Source organism: Myripristis murdjan, chromosome 10, assembly GCF_902150065.1.
Source record: "Myripristis murdjan chromosome 10, fMyrMur1.1, whole genome shotgun sequence".
NCBI lineage: Eukaryota > Metazoa > Chordata > Actinopteri > Holocentriformes > Holocentridae > Myripristis > Myripristis murdjan.
Window position 1 is genome coordinate 22,869,715 of NC_043989.1, and position 24,267 is coordinate 22,893,981.

A 24,267-nucleotide genomic window follows, 5' to 3' on the forward strand; every position below is an offset into this window, starting at 1 on the left:
TCCTCACTGGCATGTCGGAACACTGTTAGTCTTGAGCGCTGTGACACATCACTGGTCAAATGTTTTTTTGATATAACACCTAAAATAACCACCATACAAATACTCCTTGTTCCACCCTATAAACACTTATATTTCTCACTATGAGCAACTTCCCGTATTGTCTCATGCTCCCATGTTTTCCATTTTCTAAGACAAATAAAATGGCATGACAAGCACATTCATGTTTGTTTCAGTGTTAATGAGGAATGGAAAAATGTAGATGCAACGCTCAGAGAAATGCACACCAAAAACAGAGAGGTCATGGCACACCAGACTTGAAAACAAAGAATGACTTAACCCACACTCAGCTCCACATAAAGGTTATATAAGGTGAGTGAGTGGAAGAATGCACCAATACTAAATTACAAAGTAAAGTTGAGGGCATGGGGGCAGGAGGGATGGGATGTAATCAACACACACATACAGGATTTGTCCCAGGAATGTAGTTATGTGCAGCAGGGTCACAGGTGGTAGGGGGAGGCAGTGGATGCGGAGGGCAATGTGTTGAGATAACATGGAGACTATTCTGCTATTACTTCGTGTTTGGTATCCGTACAAAACATCAGACACTAACTGCTTTACTCTCTGCTTGTGTGTGCTGCAGCTAGTGGCCCTTCAATTGTCAGTCACATTAGCAGGAGAAGCAATGGCTCGCTTGCACCCACCTGTTTGATCACTTGTCTCTTTCTCACATCAACTGTTGATTGTGACTGGCTGTGGGCCACAGATCGACCAGCTCACCTGGAAAACCCCCGATACTACAGATGGCCAGTCCACCCTGTTGTGTCCTCACCAGCTTCTGACATTTTCGCTTCCATCTTCTAGTGTATAATGCCTGCTGCTCCTCCATGCCACAACTGACTGAGCACAGCTTGCTTGTGATTGGATATGACATTGCTTTACTCACAAACAACTAGACTTGAGCTGCACCTGTCTCAGAATTTTCTCAGACATATCAGATTCAGTAGTTCAATAATACTGTTTTTTTCCTCAATACTCTGTTTATCAGAAAACACACTGCCATAAATTTCAATGCTGTAGACCATGTTGATAATAACCACAGTAATTATAATGCTTCATAATCTAATACAACAGAGTCATGCAAACATATTTGAGCATTTAAAGTCTAAGTTAGCTGCATAATAATTTTATTTGCCAGCAAATTTGAATCACCATGTAGCTTTGCTGGAAAAAGACATAATAACATCACAGCTAACAGGTATGTTTGGTTCAGTGAAGCTCTTATAACTTCTTTAATTTACATGCATGGAAATGTAAACCATTATATTAACAGCTTTGGCCTAAATAGACCTAAATTCACAGCGATGTACAGCAAGCATTTTTAACAGCAGCCATGCTACTGAATCAAATACTCTAGGTAGCAGCGTGTGTGTGCGTCCACAACCACATGCTGCAAATTGTTTCTGCAATTAATAAAGGTGCATCTTTGCAGAAATAGGCAACATCTGATGTGTTGTGGCCCTGCAAGACACAAAGACTGTCTTTAAAAAAAGAAAGGAGAAAGGATGCTCAACTCAATTTTCTCAGTCAACAGCAAGGGTGTTTACAATCTTTCAAGGGGAAGCCCTACACTGGGCATTGTGAAATACTGTTTTGCACTATTGTGGTGGATTGCATATTATGGCAGCTACAACAACTAAAATGGCATCAGGTCATTCAACCAGAGCAACAGAGTTTAATCAAATAGCGAAATTAGTGAAGTAATTGTGAATGTAAAACAGCTTTAGTGCTGAATGTAGTCCCAGAGAACTTTAAGTTGAACATTGGGATCTGCAACTGAGCACAATGTAACCGGGTGGGCAAGAGGGATAAGCAGACAGTGCAAAAAGGCTGACAGTGACATCATATGTCAATCATCTGTCAATATCAGAGTCAATCCAGGATCACCTGGCTAGATTCAAGATGACAGCAGCAATGAGTTATGAGATTCTGCCCAGTCTGGAATTGCAACTAACACCAAACAGGATAAATTCTAATTCTATGGCCTAAAAACATATATAGCAAGGTAACCCACTCATTAATTTGTGATTTACTGACATAATGTGGATTTTTTTCTTGTTAGATATAAAAACGAGGGAATTAAATATATACAACTATTTGTGGGTGCTGCTGTGCCACACAGCTCACACAAGGAGAAAAAGATGAGGACAGCCCACATACTCAAGCTACAGCACAGCCTTTAGTGTATTTCAAGCAGACTGGCACAAACCCAACCCCTGCAATACAAGATGCATTTGACAGGGGATGACAGCCTATTAAGGGTTGCCACATACATCAAAATATCACTAATGTAACAGTCAGAAGAAGAAACGATGTGCTTGCTGCTCCATCTGATGCCTTGTAAATTTTAGATTCATATTTACTAATAAACTACACAAATAGGCATAGTATTATAGGTCTCTTATTCTCAACAAAGCAGAAATGTTTTTATTAAATGACAATTTTTTTTTTCTGTCATCCCTCAAGAGCAACTTTCTAACAAAGATTTTGCAAGTGTGTATATACTACCTTGCATTGCTTGCTGCTACATCTGATGCCTTGTTATGTCATAATTCCATTCATTCGATCCATGGGAGAGAATTCTCATAACCAAATCTTGACTGAATTAAAAGAGCCCTTTTCAATTTTGATTCGAATAAAATTCATTATATTACAGTGAAAAAAAAAAAAAAACTATCCCTCCAAAATGCTACAGTACAATGATGTAAAATGATGTGTATGGTTCTCACAAGCAGGCAGGAATTATTAACTTTCACTTCCCTAATTACTGTTACAGCTGCCGAGGGCAACACTGAGCTGAAGATGATGTAGAATGTGACAGATTCAACCGTGAACAAGGCATCAGTTCTCCATACAAGTCTGAGAGCCTTACTGTCAACACTGCGACACGGCCACATACGACTAATAGAGCAGGATAAATCTGTACTCTTTTCAAAATGTCAATAAAAACAAATTAATTTATTAAAAGCTTTTTGTCAATTAGTTCTCCAACTGGGTATTCTTCCATGGTATATAAAAGCAAGAGTTCCCTCATTTTACATTTGAAGAAGTGTCATTATATAAAACAACAAAACTGTCAAATAAATTAATCCTAACTCTAAGAACAATTTAATAAAACACCATGTAATCTGTGGCACTTTAGGGATAGTAAATGTAAATGGGCACAGCGATCTGAATTGTCTTTATGATCACTCACCGCAAAAGCAATTTCTGCATGAATGCTAATACAGTTTTCCACAATCTGTTTACTGGCAGTGCCTCACCTAGCCTGACACTGCCAAGCTCTCCAAACCAGCCTTTGCAAGATGATTTGTTCCATCACTGCATGCTTCACTAACCGCTGCTTACTTTGCACTTCCAACAGTTTTTTTTTTTTTTTTTCAAAACAGATGATAACAAACAGTGATGCTGGTGGTAGTGGTGGTGTGTGTGTGTGTGTTTGTGTGTATGTAGGGGAGGGGGTTATTAAACCTTCAGAGTCATTTAAATAACGGCTGAATCCTCAAGTCTGGCGTCTTTGAAGTGATGAGCATGCACACAGCATTTTCACGCTCCTCCGCCTCCACATACTCACAGAGCTGTACATCCACTGCATGCTATGCTATCACTCTTACCCATACAGTACATGCACATAAAAGTTTATACACTGTAAAGAGTGCATGCATTTCCACAAACTTTCACCTACACCCCTAGATAAGACTCACTCACACAGACATTCTCTGTACCACCCTCACACTCAGTTCATTCTCTACTGTGCCACACACATACACTCTTAGCTGATATGCATGCAACATCAACTGTGCCCAGTCACGGATGCAGCCTTCTGAGCCATGGAGACAGAGGCAGGGATTGTTCCTATGTTGGCCAAATGACCCGAACAACAACAGCTCATTACATATGGCATAGGCATCAAAACCCACTCAAGCTGCTAAAAATCCAATCCTCCACTACAGAGATGCAGGTTCAATTAATTGTTCACTAAGTCATTTATCTAGTAAAAATAACAAACATTTTGCTGGTCATAGCTTCACAAATACTAGCCCCTTTTCTAGACCACAAAGATATGTGTCATTATTTCATCATATTAATTACTTAACTTTTATCATATTTTTTTTGTTATTATCTGACCTTGATCTTTGATTTTACTGTTTCTGATGTCACATTTTCTCCTTTAGTGTATTGCTATTTATTATTGATTCTGTATAGTGTAAAACTGCACACTGCACAGAACGTTTGGCTGCTCCTTTGCTGCTTGACACTTTGAAATGTGCAGACAAGATGGAACGGTGATAGACAAACTCTTCAATTTTGTGTGAACACTGTAGTCTTGTGAGCTTATCACTGACACTTGCAGTCTAGACAAGGGGTAAGAGTCACTTACTTTTCTCAGTTCCCTGTCATTACATAATGCAAATAATTTCTGTACACCTGCATCATCTTTAGGCAGGTAAGTAGGAACAAAAATAGACAAAATCTAGAAAGGACGTAGTCCCACAAACTGCTGTAAATTCCAAAACATCTCAATTTTATTCTTACTATGCAAATGATCAGCTGTTTAAACATCGGCTGTTTGACATCAGTAAGATTTGTGCAGTAAATGTGTTGTCATGTGTTGGTACATGATTGATTAGCTATGCCATGCTTTATAAACCACTGTGTCAATCTTTATTCATGTATCCCTTACAAAGGTCTGACTGAAACATCGCAGTTGTTTCGTGAATAAAATTGGGACAGTGGGGAAAATGTGCACGTTTTTTTGCCTGCTGGTCAGACTTAGGACGCAATCTGGAGACATCACTTTGGGTGCGACAGAATTTTGTTATGAGTTTTAATGCTGTTATGAGTTATGAGTTTTAACGCTGTATAAATGAAATGAATAATCAGTTAATGGAAAAAATACTCAACAGATTAACTGAAACCCATAACTACAATATATCCGATGCAAACCAACACAACAGCCACAACTTCAGAAAATCTCGGATACAAGAAGGTAAACGCTGGACGTTTGGATCCATAAATGCAATCATATCTTCGACTGAGTAATGTTTTTTTTTTTTTCTTTTCTTTTTTTTTTTTTTCCCTAATGCTGAAATATTCTGACTGGCTGACTGATTGATTGACACATTTATAGGTACATACATAGGGATATGTGTGGCTTTGCAAACACTGACACTTCTAATAAAGACAAAGACAAGGAGACAAAAGAAACAGACACTACACATCTCAAAACATAACACTACCATGACATTTTCTCCTCCAATATCATGCAGGCCAAGCTTAATGTCAGTTGCCATCCTCCCACATACACACACACAGTTGTGAGAGTGGCAGGTAATCCCGTGTTGTTCACGTGCAGAACCTTTGAGAGGCACAGGGTAGTAAAAGATTAACTGTAATCTGTCAGTGGGATACTGAGGAAAGTCACACTGGAGGACTGACACCGTAATCCTGACTAAGACCCACACACACAACACAGGTAACACACAAACACACGGAGTCAAATGCATCCATATCTCAGTATGGATTAATTTGGATCACTGTGTAAGGATGACTTTATAGGTCGGTCTGTCCAGTTGACTGAATAGAGCACAACCCTGCTGTTAAAAGCAAGTAGTAGTACATACCCACTGGGAACCTTTCTGTACAGAACTGGATTTGTCCTAGTTGTTTTCTAAGAAAAAGATAAACAGGTGAACTGGTTAACTGACTAACTGAGGGACTGGCAAAGTGGACAGAAAAACAGCTTAACACTGCAAGACCTTTGCCTTATCCCTTTATGACTCCAAGGCCCTATACACAGTTTGGGCTATGTCTTTGTTTACGTAACAATCGCTCATCAACTCCACAAAAAACAAATCATTGTGAAGTCTATTTTGTAGGGAAGAAACTAAACTTGTGTTGAAATTTTGTGATACAAAAAAGGGATGATGTGCATCACAAAGCTGACAAGATGGCTGCATTTTCATCTGCACTCAACTATCCAAGAAACCCTTCTCAGAACGGTCTTTTATCTTGCATTGTTTGATCACTAGCAAGCATAAGGCTAGCAAAGTCTGAAATGTTTATTAAAGTAAATTAAGGGAATTAAGTATCATACTACTCATGAGTAATGAGGAAAACTTGATGGTGCATCATGATCAATTTAAAAACATGTAAGGGATGCAGTGATTAACCAGTGTCACTGTTAACTATGCTTTAAAACACCACTGTGTGTTAATCAGGTGTGCCTCTTAAATTGAAAAAAAAAAAAAAAAAAACAACAACAACAACAACAACATAACACCAAGTAATCTATTCCACACATAGTTTAAGTATTTTACTGTTTCACTAATCACTTACTTACTGTTTGCTCACTCCTATCTGTGTTAACTGAACCGTTTCCAACTAATGTCTATAACTGTAAAAGAAAAAAAAAACTATTCCGCTTCAAATCCAGTATTTTTGTTTTCACAATTCAGATTCTGTTTAAGGCCACTATTTCTTTCAAAAGTCAGTTGCTGAGAAATCCAAAACGCGCAACAATTTCTTCTACATATTGTTTTCAAAGCAGAGCGTACAGCAGAACATTCATTCATACTTTTTTTGCTTACATATGGACACTTTTACACATTTAGTTGATAAATTTTTTCGTTTAAAATACACTGCAGCTACTGTACAGATCTATTTGAGCAAACCGAGACAACCCTGTCAATAACATTAGAATTAAATAAATGTTCATTTAAATTCAGCAATTTTGCGTCTCTTTTGTTATTGTGATTAAATTGTTAAAAAAAAACAAACAAACAAAAAAACAATAATATCAGCATTATATATCAGCCAGCCACCCAGCTGCCTTGCTCTCTAAATATCAGCAACATCGGTCATAGACAAACCTCTATTAGTCAACCACTACTTTCCAGCACCTACAGACACACACACACACACACATACATGTGTGCACAGGTAAGATGATCCCACTAGTTTACTAATCAGAAAATTAGACACAGAAATGAGAGAAGGTTAAAGACAGCTGAGCATTGGAAAGTAAGTAAAGCTCAGAGCAAAGGTCACAACCACACACTGTTACCATATGAACCCAAAACAACAGTTCACTGATACGGGACATGGCCTAACAGTATGCTGCTAAGGACAAACCAGGACATAGGTAAATGAAACTAGGAGAATTTAAGCAAGCAATGCAGAATCCTGACTTCATGCCAAAAATAACATCCTAGCATCCTTTTTTGCCACAAAATGTTCTTGTCATGTCCACTTGTATCTCCATTCATGTTTTCATCGTTGCATTCAGAAAACAGATACATTTTTTAAAATCAGTGTTAATGAGGGGTGGAAGCATTTGCATGTGTAGGCATATACACAACAACTGAACACTAAACATGTAGTAAAAAACTCTTTTTGTTTTTTTAAAATAAGTCCTTTAACAAACAGCATCTTCATGAACATCTACAAGTCATGTTTCCAAAAAAAAAAAAAAAACGACACCGGAGCATAAGATGCGTTGCAGGAAAAGAACTGTGGTGCTGCCACCATTAAGTGCAAATTATAACTAAAAGCTGACTCATAAGGTTACATCTTGTCTGAGTTTAGTGGACTGTAGGTGTGGTTCAGGATTATGCAATGCAACACTGTCTAGTGTGTGGTAACAACACTCCAAGTCCAGAATACATTTAACAGTCTTAGTAGAACTCAGCAGTAGTAGTACAGCAGCACAGTATTGCATCGCCTAATTAACTTTTCCAGACTTGAAATTCTACTGGTGTGTACACTCAATTAGTTCATTAAAAGCCACATCTCTTTTAATAGTCAGGTATGGCAACACGTTTTGAAAAACAACAAGCCAGTCCCTAATATAGGCCAGATTACATAAAATATTCACATCAAATCTCACTGTTTTGGTGCATCATGCAGTTAAACTACTGCTTGTTGACAAACTACAGGTCAGGGGATAGTCTCTCCTGCCGGTGACAAGGTTCTTTCTCTGGGCAGCAGCTGTAAGTTTTCCCATCAGGTCCCACTCACTTCACTTATAATTCTCAAATCAAACTCATTCAAGATCAAAATATATACTTATTCCTACAGGTGTCATCCGGTCAGGCTCTGTACTGCAGGCAGGGTTGCACATGACACAGTGGTTATGCAGTAGTACAGCAAAGGTTTGATATGTGTAATACAGTGAAATAGATACAGAGGAGAACAAGAAAAAGCTAGATTCAGAGAGGTTTGAGAGATTTTTTCAATAGCTGTGATGTGTAAGGGTTTTCAATGTGTGTAGGACCTACAGTGGTCATTTGAATGGGTCCTAGTGCATCTCTCACCAAGAGATGAGAGATGATGCATACTGTAAAGGGGCATAACCTGTGTTTTTCTCCTCTTTTTTAAGTAGGCAGTCCTGGGTGAGAAAAAAAAAAAGCAAAGCCCATATGTTTGATGTCAAAGTCCTATTACTGAGCCAGATGAGCAGTGCAACCTATGTGATCACTAGTCTCTGGGATGTTTCAAGCAAGGTCATTAGCCTCCACTGAGGCTGACCCCTGTTCTGTAGTGTTACAGGATGACATATCAAGACACTGCAAAGAGGGCTCTATGTATACATACATAGAGAGAGAGAGAGAGAGTGTGTGTGTGTGTGTGTGTGTGTGTGTGTGTGTGTGTGTGTGTGTGTGTGTTTGTGTGTGTACACATAAACATATCTATTAGCCACACCGTTACCTCTTGGCACAATGGATGGAGAAAGAGGGGTGGAGTGAGAGAAGGGAAAGCCAAAATGGGGAAGAATAAGATGGCGTCCTGTTTGCTATTTTTACATAACTTCCTGTCACAACCCACAGAGTTTGAGAAATAATACAGCATAGCTGAATCACTGACTTGTGTATGTATGCACATATGTGTGTTTGTGTGAGTAGTGTTTGTGCACAGGCAAGTAGCAAGTAAAGCAGAAGTAAGATTCAACAGCAGACAAAATGAAGCTATGAATAGTAAGTAATGGCATCCAATTGTCCAAATAGTGTAGTCAGAGCACAACACATTTTGCTATAATATGCTGCCCGCATCCCCCCAAAAAAGAAAGACAACAAATTGTTGACAAAAGGGAGACACGGGTACCATAAAATGCCACAACTGGAAAAAGGCAGCAGTTTATTTTAAGCCAAAGAGGTGAAAGCAAGTAAAATGACTAAGACTGTACTGTAACTGAACCATTGAAGCCCAGTGAATATATGAGCAGGTGAAAGCGACTAGAGGAATGCATCGCTCTCCTTGTGGGCAGGTAGGAAATATTCAGTAGCTCAGAGGGCCATACTCGCACACAGCTACTAGTTCAAAACCATTTACTGAGAGAGGTGAAATAGGAGGTTACTATATCAAAGACTGAGGCATGCACTGTTCTGTGTTTCCCTGTAGCCACCCTCTATCACATTCCAAAACATGCATGGCAGCGCACACCCACAGTCATGCACACAAAGATGCTATTTGGCACACAAACAATACACAAGTCAAACAGAACCTGTCAGCTGTAATGTTTGACAATGAACAGGTTGTGCTGTGGCACTGTCACTTTCACCTCTATTAGTTAGGTGATGACAAACCCAAACCTACACTCTCCAGCATACACAATTGTCTTAGTTCCACTATCTAAAAGAGTAGGTTTCATTTTACAGCTCAAGACGTCTTGTTGTGCCAATATTAGGGATGGGCATTTTCAGTGATTTCAATATTCGAGTACTCGAATTACATTATGAACAAGTAATCGATTACTCGCTAATTATATATTTTACCCTAAAAAAATAGTTACGTGACGTCCGTACTTAACATCGGTTCCGCTACTGTTTCCAGTCGGACACGGACATCCCTAACATTGCCTGTTGTTTACTAAAAAGCAGCTTCTGGCTGTCAGAGAACATTATTACATCATATTTAACCATTTATGTGAATAAATAGCCAACACTGTAAACCAAGTGCATTTCCAAATGCAGTTATTGAACAACCACAACAGGTCCGTCAATCAAGTTGTTGTAACATTCAGCTGCCAGATGTCACAGCGGTATGGACTTCTGTTCTGGGTTGCTTCACACATAACTGTCAATCAACAGCCTAAATCATAAGTACAAAGTTCAAATAAATCTAATCTTCTCCGCTCTGGTATCATCACATCGGCGTGTGCTAACAGGGCTAGCAGTTAGTGTTAACAGGACTAGCAAAAGATGTGATGCGAGGCTGTCTGTTAGCTGTCTCCGCTGTTTTCTCCTTGTGCTTAAAGCGCATGTGGTTAAGCACTGAGCTGGTATTTATGTAAAATACAAGTTTAACACCACATACTGTATCTTGCACTGCACGTTATCGTCATCCTTTTTGTCAAAGTATTTCCAGACATTACTCCTCCTGGTCGCGGCTGACATGGTGCATGTGACGCCAAATGAGTTGCAGCCAAAACCAACATACTGCACAGGTGCTCGAATAGTAAAACGTTACTCGAATACTGACGTCAACAACAAGTGTTCGAGTAATCGTACCCATCGCTAGCCAATACTCGATGTCCAGTTTTGTAACATTCATATAATACATGCCAACATTGTGCAAAGTAAGGCCTTAATTAAGTCTAGGTGAACATGCCACAGCAGAACCCTCCTAGCTGGTTTCCCACAACACTCTTAAGCACCTATTACTTATCCAGAACACTGCAGCCCACTCCTCCTCTACCTCCACAAATGCTCCCATGTACCTACACTCCCTCCACTGGCTACCTGCATCAAATTTAAACCTTGATACCCATGGTGGCCCGTGTTCTGCACTCAGCTAATACCAGCACATCATACTCACCCCACAGAAACATACCCCCTCTTATTCTGCTGCTGCAATTTCTCTAAGTGGCTTAGGATAACATCATCCGCTGTCTAATATGTAAACAAACTGTCTGGGTCTACGTAACCCCCCCCCCCCCCCCCCCCCCCCCAGCTGACCAATCCCCTTAATATTAAAAGACAAGGAAATAGCAAAAAGGAAGAATGAGGAAAAAGCAGACAAATTTCAAAACTAAATGGAAAACAACAAAGTGAATCCAACCAATCTGAATGAAGTAACGACCCAGGTGGAGGTGAGATTCCACTCTAACTATGGTATTTCAGTGCTGTAGTGACTCTGCATTCCTCTGTGTGCCTGCCCTGACAAATAGGCCAGCAGCACTTTTATTACACAACTCAGAGCTCTCATATCCAGTTGGAACAGGCTTCAGAGGAAACCACAGTCCTCAACTCAGCCACCAACCAGTCCTTTTCTATCTGAATGACACAGTGCACACACACACACACACACACAAAGGAAGAGAGAGAGAGAGAGAGAGAGAGAGAGAGAGAGAGGCCACCATGCACGTCAATGGTTGTGTTCATCTAAGACAGATTATTATGTCTTTGTATAATCGCTAGTGTCTCAATAGGATATTAGTCTATGTGTGTATCGTGTTTGTGAAACTATTAGCCTACCTGAAATCTGTTTTAAAGAATCTCAATAGCAAGGTATTGTTGCAGGTCCATCTATCCTGAATGCTATTCCTTAGCGGGCAATTTGTGCTCAAATTCTGTCCAGTAATACAAGCGCTCTGCACCCACACAAAATGTATCACACTACCCATATCTTATTATAATCTCTGACTGAACCCACACTCATGGCAATGCTCCACCTCCCTAAATTCACAGTGGAATCTCCTAATCTGCATCTCTCTCTTCTCTGGCCTGCCTCACTAAGACTCTCTATTCCCCTCTTCCCACTCCATCTTTTGCTTTCTGTCACATTCTCTCTTTCTCTCTCCCTCTCTCTGCCTCTCCGAGACCTCACTCTTTGCTTCTCTGGCTCACTCGCTCTCCCTTGCTCAGCCTCTCTCTCCGAAATCCTCCCATTCACTCCGAGCCAAGAGGCCCCTGCCACTAGCAGTCCATTAACCACTCCAGTTTCACACTGGCAGTCAGTCAGACTCCTCTACAGCTCACAGTATGCTCTTCTCCCCATAAGATGGAGAGAACAGGAGCCAGGTTGGAGTGTGTGTGTGTGTGTGTGTGTGTGTGTGTGTGAGTGCATGCGTGAGAAAGAGAAACAGACACAGATACATATAGGATGAGGGAGCATAAATGAGCAGAGTGTTTTAAGTGTAAGTGTTGACACTGGCTGATGACTGGAAAGTAAAACCTGGCCGGTTAAAAAAAAATGCAGAGGTATCTTGAATTAAGCGTTTGCTCAGGTGGTTCCCCCAGGAAGTAGGTGCACAAGTGCATCTACTTTCTGAAGGCACAACATTTCCTACTCGAAGGAAGGTGCACTTACTGCTGCTGATCAAGCTTTTAATGAATAGCTCGATACCCAGCTATACCTAACACAACACAACATATTAGTTAGAAACAGTATCACTGCTTTTTCTGAATAGCCAAAAGAAAATACAGTCTGCATGATTTTCTTATTGGCAGAGAGGATGAGAAAGAGAGAGAAGCAGAGGCAAAATGGCAAAATGTGTAACAAAACACTGAAAATAAAGTGGCCTACAAACTGGATTTGTAGGTGAGATGTAAGAAAACCTGTTTGTTTTGAACAGACTCTGGTCATAATCAAACCATGATCAATTTAATATCTGTTTTCAGTAAAAATGAACATTATAAGGAAAAAATTATCATTCCTACTAAATTGAGAACCATATCGCAATTGCAATAACTGTGAAATTAACTGCCTTTTTTTTACCATATTGTTCAGCCCTAATACCAACTGACTCAGAATTTCATAGAGTTTCACTATCTCACGCAACCAAAAATGCTGGATGCAACAGCTTTGTTGTGAAAAAAACGTGAAGACAGATTTTAAAAAAAATGAACTTGAAAAAACACTATGAGGAGCAGCTCACTGAGAAGTGACTTGATTCAAACCTGCTGTCCCATTTCAGAATTGCACAGCAGACTGCACTGGACTCACCCACATTCTGGGTCAAAACTAGTCTTTATCACCCTGACAGCAGTCAGCAAACCTTTCACCCAAAAACAGATAACCTCTCATGCTCAGCAAGATGTACCAGAGCCAGAATCTGTGATCTACAATTCACCTTGTATCCCAAACAACTGTCTAAAGCAGTGATCCCTAGCTAATCTGGGCTGTGCCTGCCTGCTGCTTTCAGTGAGCCTGTTTATGTCAACAGGGTACATGGATGCTCATCCCTGCTGTCTCTGTGGGCCTGAAGAATACTGATATTGCTTCAGGGGTTACAACTAAAATGACCCACTTTTAGCTTCAAACAAGGCTGTGTGGATCACGTTCAACTACAAAGGCAGCTGAAAGGGGATGAATCATGTAAAGCATTCCTCAGCCAACACAAGTGCAGGTTTCATATGCCTATCAGACAGCAAGTGTGAGTCTTGACACACCTGCACATGCACACGCACAAAAGTACACATAGTGGGGAGAGCATTACACCAGCGTAACACTTGTTTTGAGGCACTGGAGTAGGCCCTAAGTAGATGAGTCATTAATGGGGTTGACATCTGACATCTAACTGAATCAGAGACTGGTATTATTTCCACTACATATATAGGGATAATTAAAAAGGTAAAAATTAAAAGAATGTTCTCTAGTAGCAATATAATAACTGGGTCTGACACCAGAGACCTTAACGAAAAAACAGTATAACCCACCCACACTGCCACATACAAATCCCAGAGGACACAATGGAGAGAGGTTTGCACATGAGTAATGTTGTGTTGGAATATCAAATATCAAGCAGACTGCAGACACCAGACACACACACACACTGAAACTAAGCCTGTTGTGTCATCATGACTGATATGTCTGGAAATGGGAGATTGTGGATAAAAATTATGTCATAGATTAACAATGCCAGGTAATGATCCTTTACCTCTCTTGACCCTTACCTTAGCTTGTGTGAATGAATGCCTTTGTGTGTGTTGCCAAGTAATACAGGAAGAATGCATTCAAACTGCAGAGCTATCAGTGTACAGAACTCAGAGACGAATCATAGACTGTCATTACATATATTGTAGGTACACCAGCTGTTTACACACACACGCACTTTCACGCAGACACACAAATTCACTCAAAAACAAAAACTCAAATATGCAGTGTTATCGCTGGAAGAATTGTTTACAGAACTGGTTTCTGTCTCTGACTCATGTTTACTTACAGTCTTACCTTGAACATTCATTAATGATTTATGTCATTTCACCATTTACTATATTTCTTCCATCTCTCATTTTCCTATTACTCTGTGAAGGTACACAATGTGGTGGAATGTGTTTGCAGGCCAGTGCAGCACAACAGATGAAATTCTGACAGTGCAGACAGCAGCAGTGAAAACTTGTGACTTTATGTGTGTTTGTGTCGGCACGTGTGTGTGTTCCATATACATGTGCGGAGTGACTGTTGGCACTAATGTGGCAGTTCATGTTATCAACACTGTGCCTTTCTCAAAGAAACCATGGCCACCTATGCCTACTGCCTGGCAAACATGTGCTGGGCTCATGGCCAGGTGATGTTCAACTAAAAAAAAATCAATTATCATAGCCTGGTCAAGTTGATACTGCAGGAGTTTGCCTGAGTTCATTCCTGTCAGTGTACATGGAAGAGCTGTCACTAAATGGGACCCTCTTTAAAGGTCTTGGAAAGACTGTGTGTGTGTGTGTGTGTGTGTGTGTGTGTGTGTGTGTGTGTGTGTGTGTGTGTGTGTGTGTGCGCAGTGAGTTTGCTGCACGCAGTGACCAGGTGTGCCTTCAGCCCCTCTATGGTTACCGTTTGTCTGTGCGTACAATATCAGTTTTCGGCTGTTGCTAGTATAGCCAAGGGGTTAAGTTACGCAACCTCGCTTGCCTTGGCTGATTACAGGGATCCCTATGGATGACTGCTAATGCTCTCCCAACCAGACGTCACGCTGACTCACACATGAACACTGAGGTAGATACCACATGATGTCACCAAAATTACTTCAGCATGAGGAAATTCTAAGGAACAATGCCACGCCTAGCTCACAAAACTACTTTATTTACTTTAAACAACACAAATGATAATCGCCAGACTTTACATACTGATTAAAATACAATACCCCTCTCTGTGGGCAAGCAGGAAAGACGGTCATGACTTGATAATGTGGGGCGCCACAAGTCTTACGAAAATTAAGTTGTTGAAATAAAAAATGGAAAGAAGTTGCGGGTAATGAATTACTGGGGCTGCAAAACTAGATGTTTTGCACCATAGTGCAATGCTTCAAAGCTGGAAGCTAACCACATCCTATACAGTATGTTCACAGATCGTGTAACCTAAAATGTATCGTGACTGCTAAAGGGCAATATTTCAAGCTTACTTGACAGCTATTGTGTACTTCAAATGGTGAAAGTACTGTTATGTATACGGCTGTTGGATACTTTGTATGTATCCACTTGAAACTTTGGACGAGGAGGCACAAACTGTAGCCATCAGTGGGGCAAATGATGCTGGGCGCACCACTTGTTGAGCTTAAGCACCCAAACAGATTATAAAATTAGTGATGCTCACGGCACCTACGACTTGAATCTGAGAGATACTCACAAATTTCTTTTTCCCGTCTCCATCCTCATAGTTCTTCTTTGGTTTCTTGTCCTTTTTGGAGACAGCAGCCGAGGCAGAATTCCCCGAGTATGGATCCATAATTATGATTCAATTCGTTTCCCTGAATTGAATGTTCAGATAACGTTGAACCAGTGGCGGTAATTTCCCTAAAAGTTGCTCAAACGCAAAACAAAAGAAAAGAGTTTCCTCTGAAGTTGATGAAAAAAACAAATGGCTAAGTTCCCCTAGGGCCTAGGCTAGTCCCTGCTAACTAGCCACAATTAGCACAATGTGGCTATTTGGTAGGTAGCCAACTACATGGAGTGAACCCCTCGCCGAGCCGCCTGTCTGTATTACTAATGGAGGGAAATTCAAAGCACAGCCTCAAGCCCGCGGGAGAAAAAGTAAGAAAAAACAACTTGTTGCGACCTTATAACACAAGCAAGAACGATACTGTGCCAGTACTCACAGATAACTCAAAGCGAACAGAAAAAACGTGAATCTGTGAAGTCCTACAAAGAAGAATACATCAGCCTGGACCCGCTGCTGTTCTAAGTGGCTAACGTTAGCTTCAGCTAGCGTCGCTCGTCTGGAAACTCTCTTTGGTAAAACTCCGCTCTCCCCGCTTCCAAGAGTAGTTTCGGTGACTCTAACACAGGTGGCGTGTTGGTGTCACTGGCGGCCCGCTTCGGCAGTATTTCTCAAATCAGTTCCCATGACTGTTAACAGTTGAGTAAACTTTTTTTCGCTCAAAATAACAGACAACGGAGCTCCAACCACGTCCACAGCAGTAAAAGACTCTTCCTGTTCTGACAGGTCGGAGGAGCGGTGGGGGAGGGGCCTGCGCTCTGCTGCTACACCTGAGAGGATTTGACTGACAGCTGGCCGACCTCACTACACTACGGGGTTCTGGTGTTCAAGGTGCTGTCCTGTGACCCTCATGGGTGTGTGAGGGAGGTCCAGTGGTCCTTAGTAAAATTGGTATCAGTTTGATTGTCAATCGAAATTATCCAGTAGTAAAACGTATGGGAAAGATTGCTCTTATCTCTCTCTTTTCACCCTGTGATTACAAGTGCAAGAATCCTTTGTGCCACACATTCGCGACACATTCACAGGCAGCCCAGATCAGCTGCTTTAAAAAGGAGGAGTAGTGAAATTTCACTGTAGTTTAACTCATTAAAAATGTGTTATATTATATTGTTAAATTGTTGTTATTTTGATGCAAATAATGTGTGGATTATTTTAACATTATGTCTTAATCCTATGATTTATAATCTATTCGTCACATTAAAATGTCTTTTCATTTCAGGGCAAAATCATTTCACATTGGGGTCTGCAGTAACACACAAAATACAACAGTTTCAGCCCTCTTCAAGCTTGTTTTAAGGAGTTATGGCCTTTGCCATAACTCCACTACTCTCACAACTCCCCACTGTTAACACTATTATTATGGTCTGGAGTGAGAAATTAAGCAACCTTTCACTTACCTTGCATTACTACTATTTTCAGCTCATTTGTCACATTTTAAAAAACACTCACTCTAAACAACATGGGTGTGAGAGTGGAATGTAAAGCCGTTGCTCTTTGAATGAAATCAGGCTACACTTTGGGGTCTGACACATAAAAACATTGAAAACCCCTCTACAAATTCAAGCAGCACTCTTCACTGGCCACTTAATCTAAATCTTACAGAGTTGCATGTGTGAGAGCAGGTAGGACCTCACTGAAGTTATCGGGTGACCACCACCCATCACAGCTGTTTGACTGAATTAAGCTCACAACACCTCCAAAAATCTCAATACAAGTTCTGGTGTCCCAGAAATCCCACACAGAACAATATGAAGAAGAGCTTAATTTAATTATCACTTATTCATTGATGGTTAGCACCAGGGCAAAATGTAGAACGAAAAAAAAAGAAAGAAAAGAAAGAAAAGAAGAAGAAGAATTAAAGAGATCATAGCTGTATTGTGTGAGACATGAGCCAACATTACACGGGCTTGTCCGTATTTCCTTTGGAAAGAGATTCATAAACTTCCATTTAAACATACCCCAAATAAACTAATTAATCAAAACCCTACTCCAGCATTGCAAAAATGTGTTAAGTGTAGTCATTCATGTGGTCCGACTGCCTCATTACTTTTCACTCAAACCATCTTAACAGATAATCAACCTTAGGACGCCATCAAGTGGTTAAGGTGTGAAGGACAGGTGCTACATGGTGCTGTTTGACGAGGGCCAGTCAGTTAACAAATCAAGAGGTGCATAATAGAGAGCAATGGGGGCATGCTCTTCTGTAGAATGTTTTTGCATTCTAATACGGTTTAACAACATTAAAATTAGTAAACCACAAGGTAGGTAAATGGATGAATCAAGGCGAATGTCTCACATCCTCCTGAATGCTCGACTGACTATATCAACCGAGGGCTTAACGGGCCCTCCTCCATATAACGCCATTTAGCTGGTCATTATCAGTCGAGGGCTTCAGGCAATTTCGGTCCCCTCTGCAATGTCCTACTTCAGTGCTCCTCAAATCCCCCAAATATTTAACGCGCCGCAGAGTACAATAATCAAGGTGTTTACCTCATCCCAATGGAATTCCCCATCTCAGATGAAGCATTTACTGCTCCTCCTTGAAGACCTTGATTCAGTGAAGCCTGCGCGGGCAATTTGGTGGAGGTATAGTATACCCAGTATCTGAAATGCAATATTATTTCTCTTTTCCCTCATGCTACTGTATCTCACAGTGTGTGTGTGCGCGCGCGCACACACACACACACACACACACACACACACACACACACACACACACACACACACACACACACACACACAGGATTACAGAGATAGGCTCATCTATCTGTTTTGGTATGTGAGAGATGTTTGGGAACAACAAGATTGGAGAGGATTTGCGCATCACCGGCGGCGCTGCAGCCGACAACCAGTTTGGTTTATCGCACACAGCACGCCATATACCTCAGCCTCAAGTCTTCAGTCTACTGGAAATTGCCGCCATGAATTGTGGAGGAGAGGTTAATTAAAAGTGAAAGTACATGATAAACTGGTCCTCCCTTGGCACTCGTAAAAACGTCTCCACCAATGGGCGTCCTAACAGTTAGCCCTCCCATTCATCATCATCATCATCATCATCATCATCATCATACACAATCAAGTTTACCGATGTAAGGACGAAAAGACTTCCAGAAAATGTACTTAATTAAGTATCTTTATGTGAATATGCTGGCCTATAGCCTGTCATTTAATCATTGCTTAATGAACAAGGGAAGAGCATGTGTGGGCCGCGTCATTGCACAATACCAGACAGTTCAGTTACAGTCATACAAAATATCTTATAGGCTATACAACCTTCTAACACATAAAGCCTATAGCCTTTGTTTGTTGACAATGATTACTTTTCCATCGCAGGATCAAGTGGGGCTTGTCAGGGCCAAGTCAATAGGGTTCCTGTATTGGCTTTGGAAACACTGTTTGAAATCAAGCCCAAAGTCTGGGAGCAACACGATACAATCGCAGGAATGTCGGTTGCCAGTACATTGACAGGAATAAATAAGTGGTTCCCAAAACGTTGTGCCCAGATCACCATGGGTGTGTGAAAGGGTTCTGGGAGTCTCCAATGTTAAGGTGTGAATAGGTTCAGTAGAATGAAAGATCTAATCAAAACATTCCCCCTCTCCACTATCTTCCCACTTGCGGTATATATAGACAATGAACATTTTCTCAAATTGAGGAGACAACCTTTAAACAAATGGGGATCCGTGGTCTTAAGTGTTGCTATTGGAAACATAAACAACAAGGCCCTGACTGACCATGTTAGGTCCTACAAGAAGTTTAGTCCAAGAAGACCCACCAAGGCAAGAACTCCATGAGCTCAAAACATGCAGCAGCAATTCATAGGTGCCGGATAGCCACCTTCAACAGTTCTGTCATACCCCTGCTGTCCGGGGTCTACTTGTAGGCCCGGGCCTCTCTCAGTGATCTGTCATAGGGCATGGAGGCGAAGAAAGAGTTCCGGAGCTGGCAGTTGATGAAGAACACAATGAGCAGCACAAGGAGGAAGAGTACCAGGCACATGACTATGTAGGTGGCCAGGTCCGGCTTGTGGAGTTCACCGTCTCGGAGCCCTCCTCCCCCTCGCCCCGCGGTGGGTCTGAGCAGGGCGGCCACGCTCACTGAGCCGCCGTGGGAGGCATTCAGGGCGGCGGGGGCGTGCGTGGAGGACTGGGCCATGAGCACCAGGTCGAAGTCCGGTGCATCGGTAGAGTTGAGGAGGATCTGCCTCAGCATGGCGTCCCGTGGGCTCACCAGCGGCGTCGGACGGCTGGAAAGATGAAAAGATGTGAAGAAGGTTATGAACTGACTCCGAATAGATTTGTTTGGCCACAATGAACCACGAGCAAAGGGAACTTGTAAGGCCTACGATAAATTTAGGATTAGGCAAAACTACAGGCCTAATTAAAAGCTACCCTATAGGACACCAAATACCATAACGTAGCCTATAATAAGACAAGGTCACCTACTAACTCACTGTTGAGTACCACTGATCGTCTACACTGTCCACATAATACAGTAATGCTCTAAAAAAGCTATGGAATATGACAGGCTCACTTTTAAGTACAAAAGACACTTCAAGTGTATAAGAATAATCTTTAGTGCGGTGATTTTCTATTATGGGGAAAATCACTTGTCGAGAAAACGCAAAAAAACGATTAGAAGCACCGTGACGCACCGGTTTGGGTGTAAGGACCTACTTTGATGTGGGCTGCGGGAAGGTTCCGCAGGTGAGCAGGGAAAAACAGAATCCCGGCTCTGCATTCCTCGGTGTCCCTGGCTCTATCCACTCCTGCCCCGGTGAGGACACGCTGTGGAGAGGCGGCGGGTAGGTGCCTTCAAATCCGCTGCTCCCACAGTCCATATGTCGCCGGATGGAATATTAACGCGTCATTATCCCTCCCACATTATACCAGATTTTCAAAATCCATGTTTAAATGTATATCTAGAGGTGAAAACAGAACCAAATGCCACTTGTTGGCGTCCAAATACAGACTGGTCTACAACGCACGAGGTTAAGCACAAGCTGGAATGTGGCACCGTGGCGATATCCAAATGACTCTAGAATCTGTCAGAGGTGGTGAAGTTTCACTGCGACCTAATGTGCGCACACGTGTCCTCCTGTGCGTCGCGGTGCGCAGTAACAAGTGATCGCCTTTGCCGGTGCGTTACAGGGAGCAAAGGATGCCCACGTCGATGTCCAGATTTCTCACCCGCGTCCTTGCTCTTATATCCAGTAATGGTCGATGCGCGCCGAATAGTTTGCCCACCCCCGGCACGAGTCCTTACGGCGCTGTCGATCCGCTACGGCGAAAATGATGGAAAAATAAAGCGCAGAGATTAATGGAGGGGAAGAAAGCACACAAAACACCGGCGCTCCAGGTCGCAAAGAGCCTCCCAACCCTGCCTTGGGATGTGTGTGTGACAGTGAAAGAGAGTGAGCGAGTGTGATTGTGTGTGTGTGTGTGTGTGTGTGTGTGTGTGTGTGTGTGTGTGTGTGTGTGTGTGTGTGTGTGTTTGAGAGGTGGGGGTGGGGGGTCGGGGGTGGGGGGTGCGTGGAGAGGGCGCTGGAGGGACGTCACTGGGCAGGGATGTGTTAAGTCATAATGCAATGTGACGATCTCTCTCTCTCTCTCTCTCTCTCTCTCTCTCTCTCTCTCTCTCTCTCTCTCCCTCCCTCTCTCTCTCTCTCTCTCTCTCTCTCTCTCTCTCTCTCTCTCTCTACTTGTCTAGTTTTGCTTCCAAAGTGATCCCACTTCATTTGAGTGAAAGTGAGTAAGGGCCTTTACTGGGCCATTGAGGAATGTCTCACATTGGAGTGATTAGACAGCAGGAGAGGTATTAGGATGTGTGTGTGTGTGTGTGTGTGTGTTGGAATGGGGTGGAGTGTAACTAAGTATAGGAGACAGCTTATCATAGTACCCAATTTTTGGGCACAGTTGGATGTCAGAGCTCTGACTTCATCCCTTTCTCTCTCTTGGTTTTATTTTATGTTACTTTAAATGATCAAGATAAGAATTCAGATGAAAGTTCAACAGCAATAAACCCCTCCCACCACACACATGCTGGCCTATAAGCTAACAACAATATGCTGGTGCCCCAGGAAATAGACTTGGCATTGTTGCTAAATACTCAGTAGAAGGTGGAGACAGAGACTGGAAACCAGTGAACTCACATGGTGCACCAGACAAGAGCAAGCACATAAAGGGCCAGACCCCAAAAGCCCTGCCCATCTGTTTCATATTCATCTGCACCTGTTCTGTCACAACAGGATGGCTGGCAGGCAACAGAGAGCAAGGACAGAGGGACACACTCACACAGCCACACACACACACAGCAAAAAATGCACACCCAAATTGAAAAGTTACTTTGATGCCACACACATACTGTACATACACTCAGATACAAAGAGAAGTTTCCAGCAAAATAGTCTACAAGGAATATACAAATGCCCAATGGTATCCCAGTGTCCCATATCAACTTTGTATTCAACAATAAAGAGGATTACCATGGCCCAGAGTTTGGTGGAAAGTAAGCGTTGCATAGGAAATCTAAATACAGCCCAAAGCCTTGTTTATATACATGGAGGGACAGCAATAATTATGACGGCTAAGGAGATTACTGCCTATTATTGCTTTTTTGGATGTCGCACTCATTCTCTACTTTGCTATGGGCTTGCTGCTATCCTCATCCCCATCACGCAAATGCACACCAATACACACAGACAGTCATATCCAAACACACACCCACACATATACAAAGGAAATCTGGCACACTTTGTATTGCTCCCACTGTCCTGGCTCATGTGAGCGCCTTCCAGTTTGTAAACAGCCTAGCCCATATTTGAGAAATTCCACAGTGAAGTCGGTACTAGACCTAAACACAAACAGACATACACGCACACACACACACAGTAGCAAACAGAGGGAGAGAGAGAGAGAGAATAAGACATGATATAGAAAGACTTATAGTTCAGTGACGTCTTACTCTTTGGCTAATTGTGTTAGTTTATCAGGCTGAGCTCATTAGCTCTACCCCATGACCATGGAATTTTGATTAGGAATGGTGTATTGTAATTCAGCACTACCATAGACTTCATTAGGGGCCTCTCTCTCTCTCTCTCTCTCTCTCTCTCTCTTTTAATGCATTTAATCCATAAAAGCTGGGGAAAGGACTACAACTCAGCCATGGAGCAGGAGGGTTGAAAGTGGAGATAAATAAGAAAACCAAAAAGTTTTTGGACCACTTTTCCTGAGTTTTATAATGTTGTCTTAGGGACAGGGAGAGAAAGAGAGAGAGAGAGAGATTGCTTAGCAGAAGCTTAATGTTCACACTGATGAGATATAACCAAAGTAAGCAGCGGGCAATGCAAGTCAGCAGGGTTTATGGATGTGTACACACCATGTGTGTACACCAGCCACACTACACACACACACACACACACATACACACACACACACACACACACACACACACACACACACACACTGTCAGCTAAATTGAGAATTGGGTCTACTCATAAGTTATTTTATTTTTCAATTTTTTCTTCCGAGGAAGGGAAGGAACAGCACTCACTCTGTTCCTATTGTCAGTCTGTCTTAGACAATCAAACGTTAGTAAGTTAGAGAGCTGTTATCTATTCGTCTCACCAGTAGCTCTTAACCAGTCAAACATTACCTGTACTCACTTTCATTAGCTTTTGTTAGTTTAGCTTTCATTACCTACCTGGTTAAGGTACCATGGTTAAGGTTAGGAAATTAAATGGAACGTTCACTAAAATCGTTAGCTAGCATTGATAACCAGCTAAATAATTAAATAATGTTTGACTGAGCTCCATCTAAGTTGTCAAATATCATTTGATAGTTTGTGCTGCTGCGGGATCCGTTCACTATCCCATTCCCTCTGCCCCTCCCCTTCCCTCCATACACACAGCTGACATTCTGTGAGTGAGATATTTTAAGTCAAAATAGCTTTTTTTTTTTTTAAATCAACTTTCCTAGTAGATTTCATGATTGGTTAACAGGACAGACTTGCATATGTAAAAAGCCCAACAAGATATCTTTGTTTTTCATTCATTGATATTATTACTTGGCCAATTAGTTATATGCAACTTTGTAAATTTTCATTTTTAGTCATTCATTTACTGAGTCAATATCAATATAGGGTACCATTTGGTGTCCCAGGCAGAAATCACTCACTTTTCATAAAAAAATTGCAAAATAACAAAACTCTGATGGTTTATTATAAATGGCCAAACATTTAAACACACATTGGTACAGAGATACATCTTTAAAAGGGTGTTTGTCATATTTAAAAAAATTTTCTATGATTAGATGCATGTGATTTTGCCATGTCCCAAACTCCTCTCTACTAACTTCACTGAGTGAAATAAGTAGATAAATGATATACAATGTATAAACCTTTTACATGCTCTTGTTGCTCTGATCAAGTACTTGAATAAAATGAGTCAATTGGATCATTTATGGTCTAATGTAATAATAATAATAAACGTTTTGCATGTGTCCCTGGATTTGCTGTCCACCCCGTCATTAGGTGGTTACTGCCACTAAAAGAAACCCC

At 41.5% G+C, this 24,267-nt stretch overlaps 2 protein-coding genes across 3 annotated transcripts in view; both read right to left on the reverse strand.

The window, feature by feature from the left end:
* The window catches only part of diaph1 (diaphanous related formin 1), a 117,165-nt gene extending 100,726 nt beyond the window's left edge, over positions 1-16,439 (reverse strand). For both annotated transcript variants that reach the window (XM_030061272.1, XM_030061273.1), the window contains exon 1: positions 15,622-16,439. In XM_030061272.1, coding sequence (XP_029917132.1) covers positions 15,622-15,720 — 99 coding nt within the window. In that variant the 5' untranslated portion in view covers positions 15,721-16,439. The remainder of the gene's footprint in view (positions 1-15,621) is intronic.
* A 2,389-nt stretch (positions 16,440-18,828) lies between these two features.
* Positions 18,829-20,478, reverse strand: smim32 (small integral membrane protein 32). The gene is made up of 2 exons (XM_030061279.1): positions 20,388-20,478; positions 18,829-19,957 (listed from the first exon to the last, which is right to left on the reverse strand). The coding sequence occupies exon 2, from the start codon at positions 19,921-19,923 to the stop codon at positions 19,585-19,587; it is 339 nt and encodes a 112-aa protein (XP_029917139.1). The 5' UTR covers positions 19,924-19,957; positions 20,388-20,478; the 3' UTR covers positions 18,829-19,584.
* Positions 20,479-24,267: the final 3,789 nt, after the last annotated feature.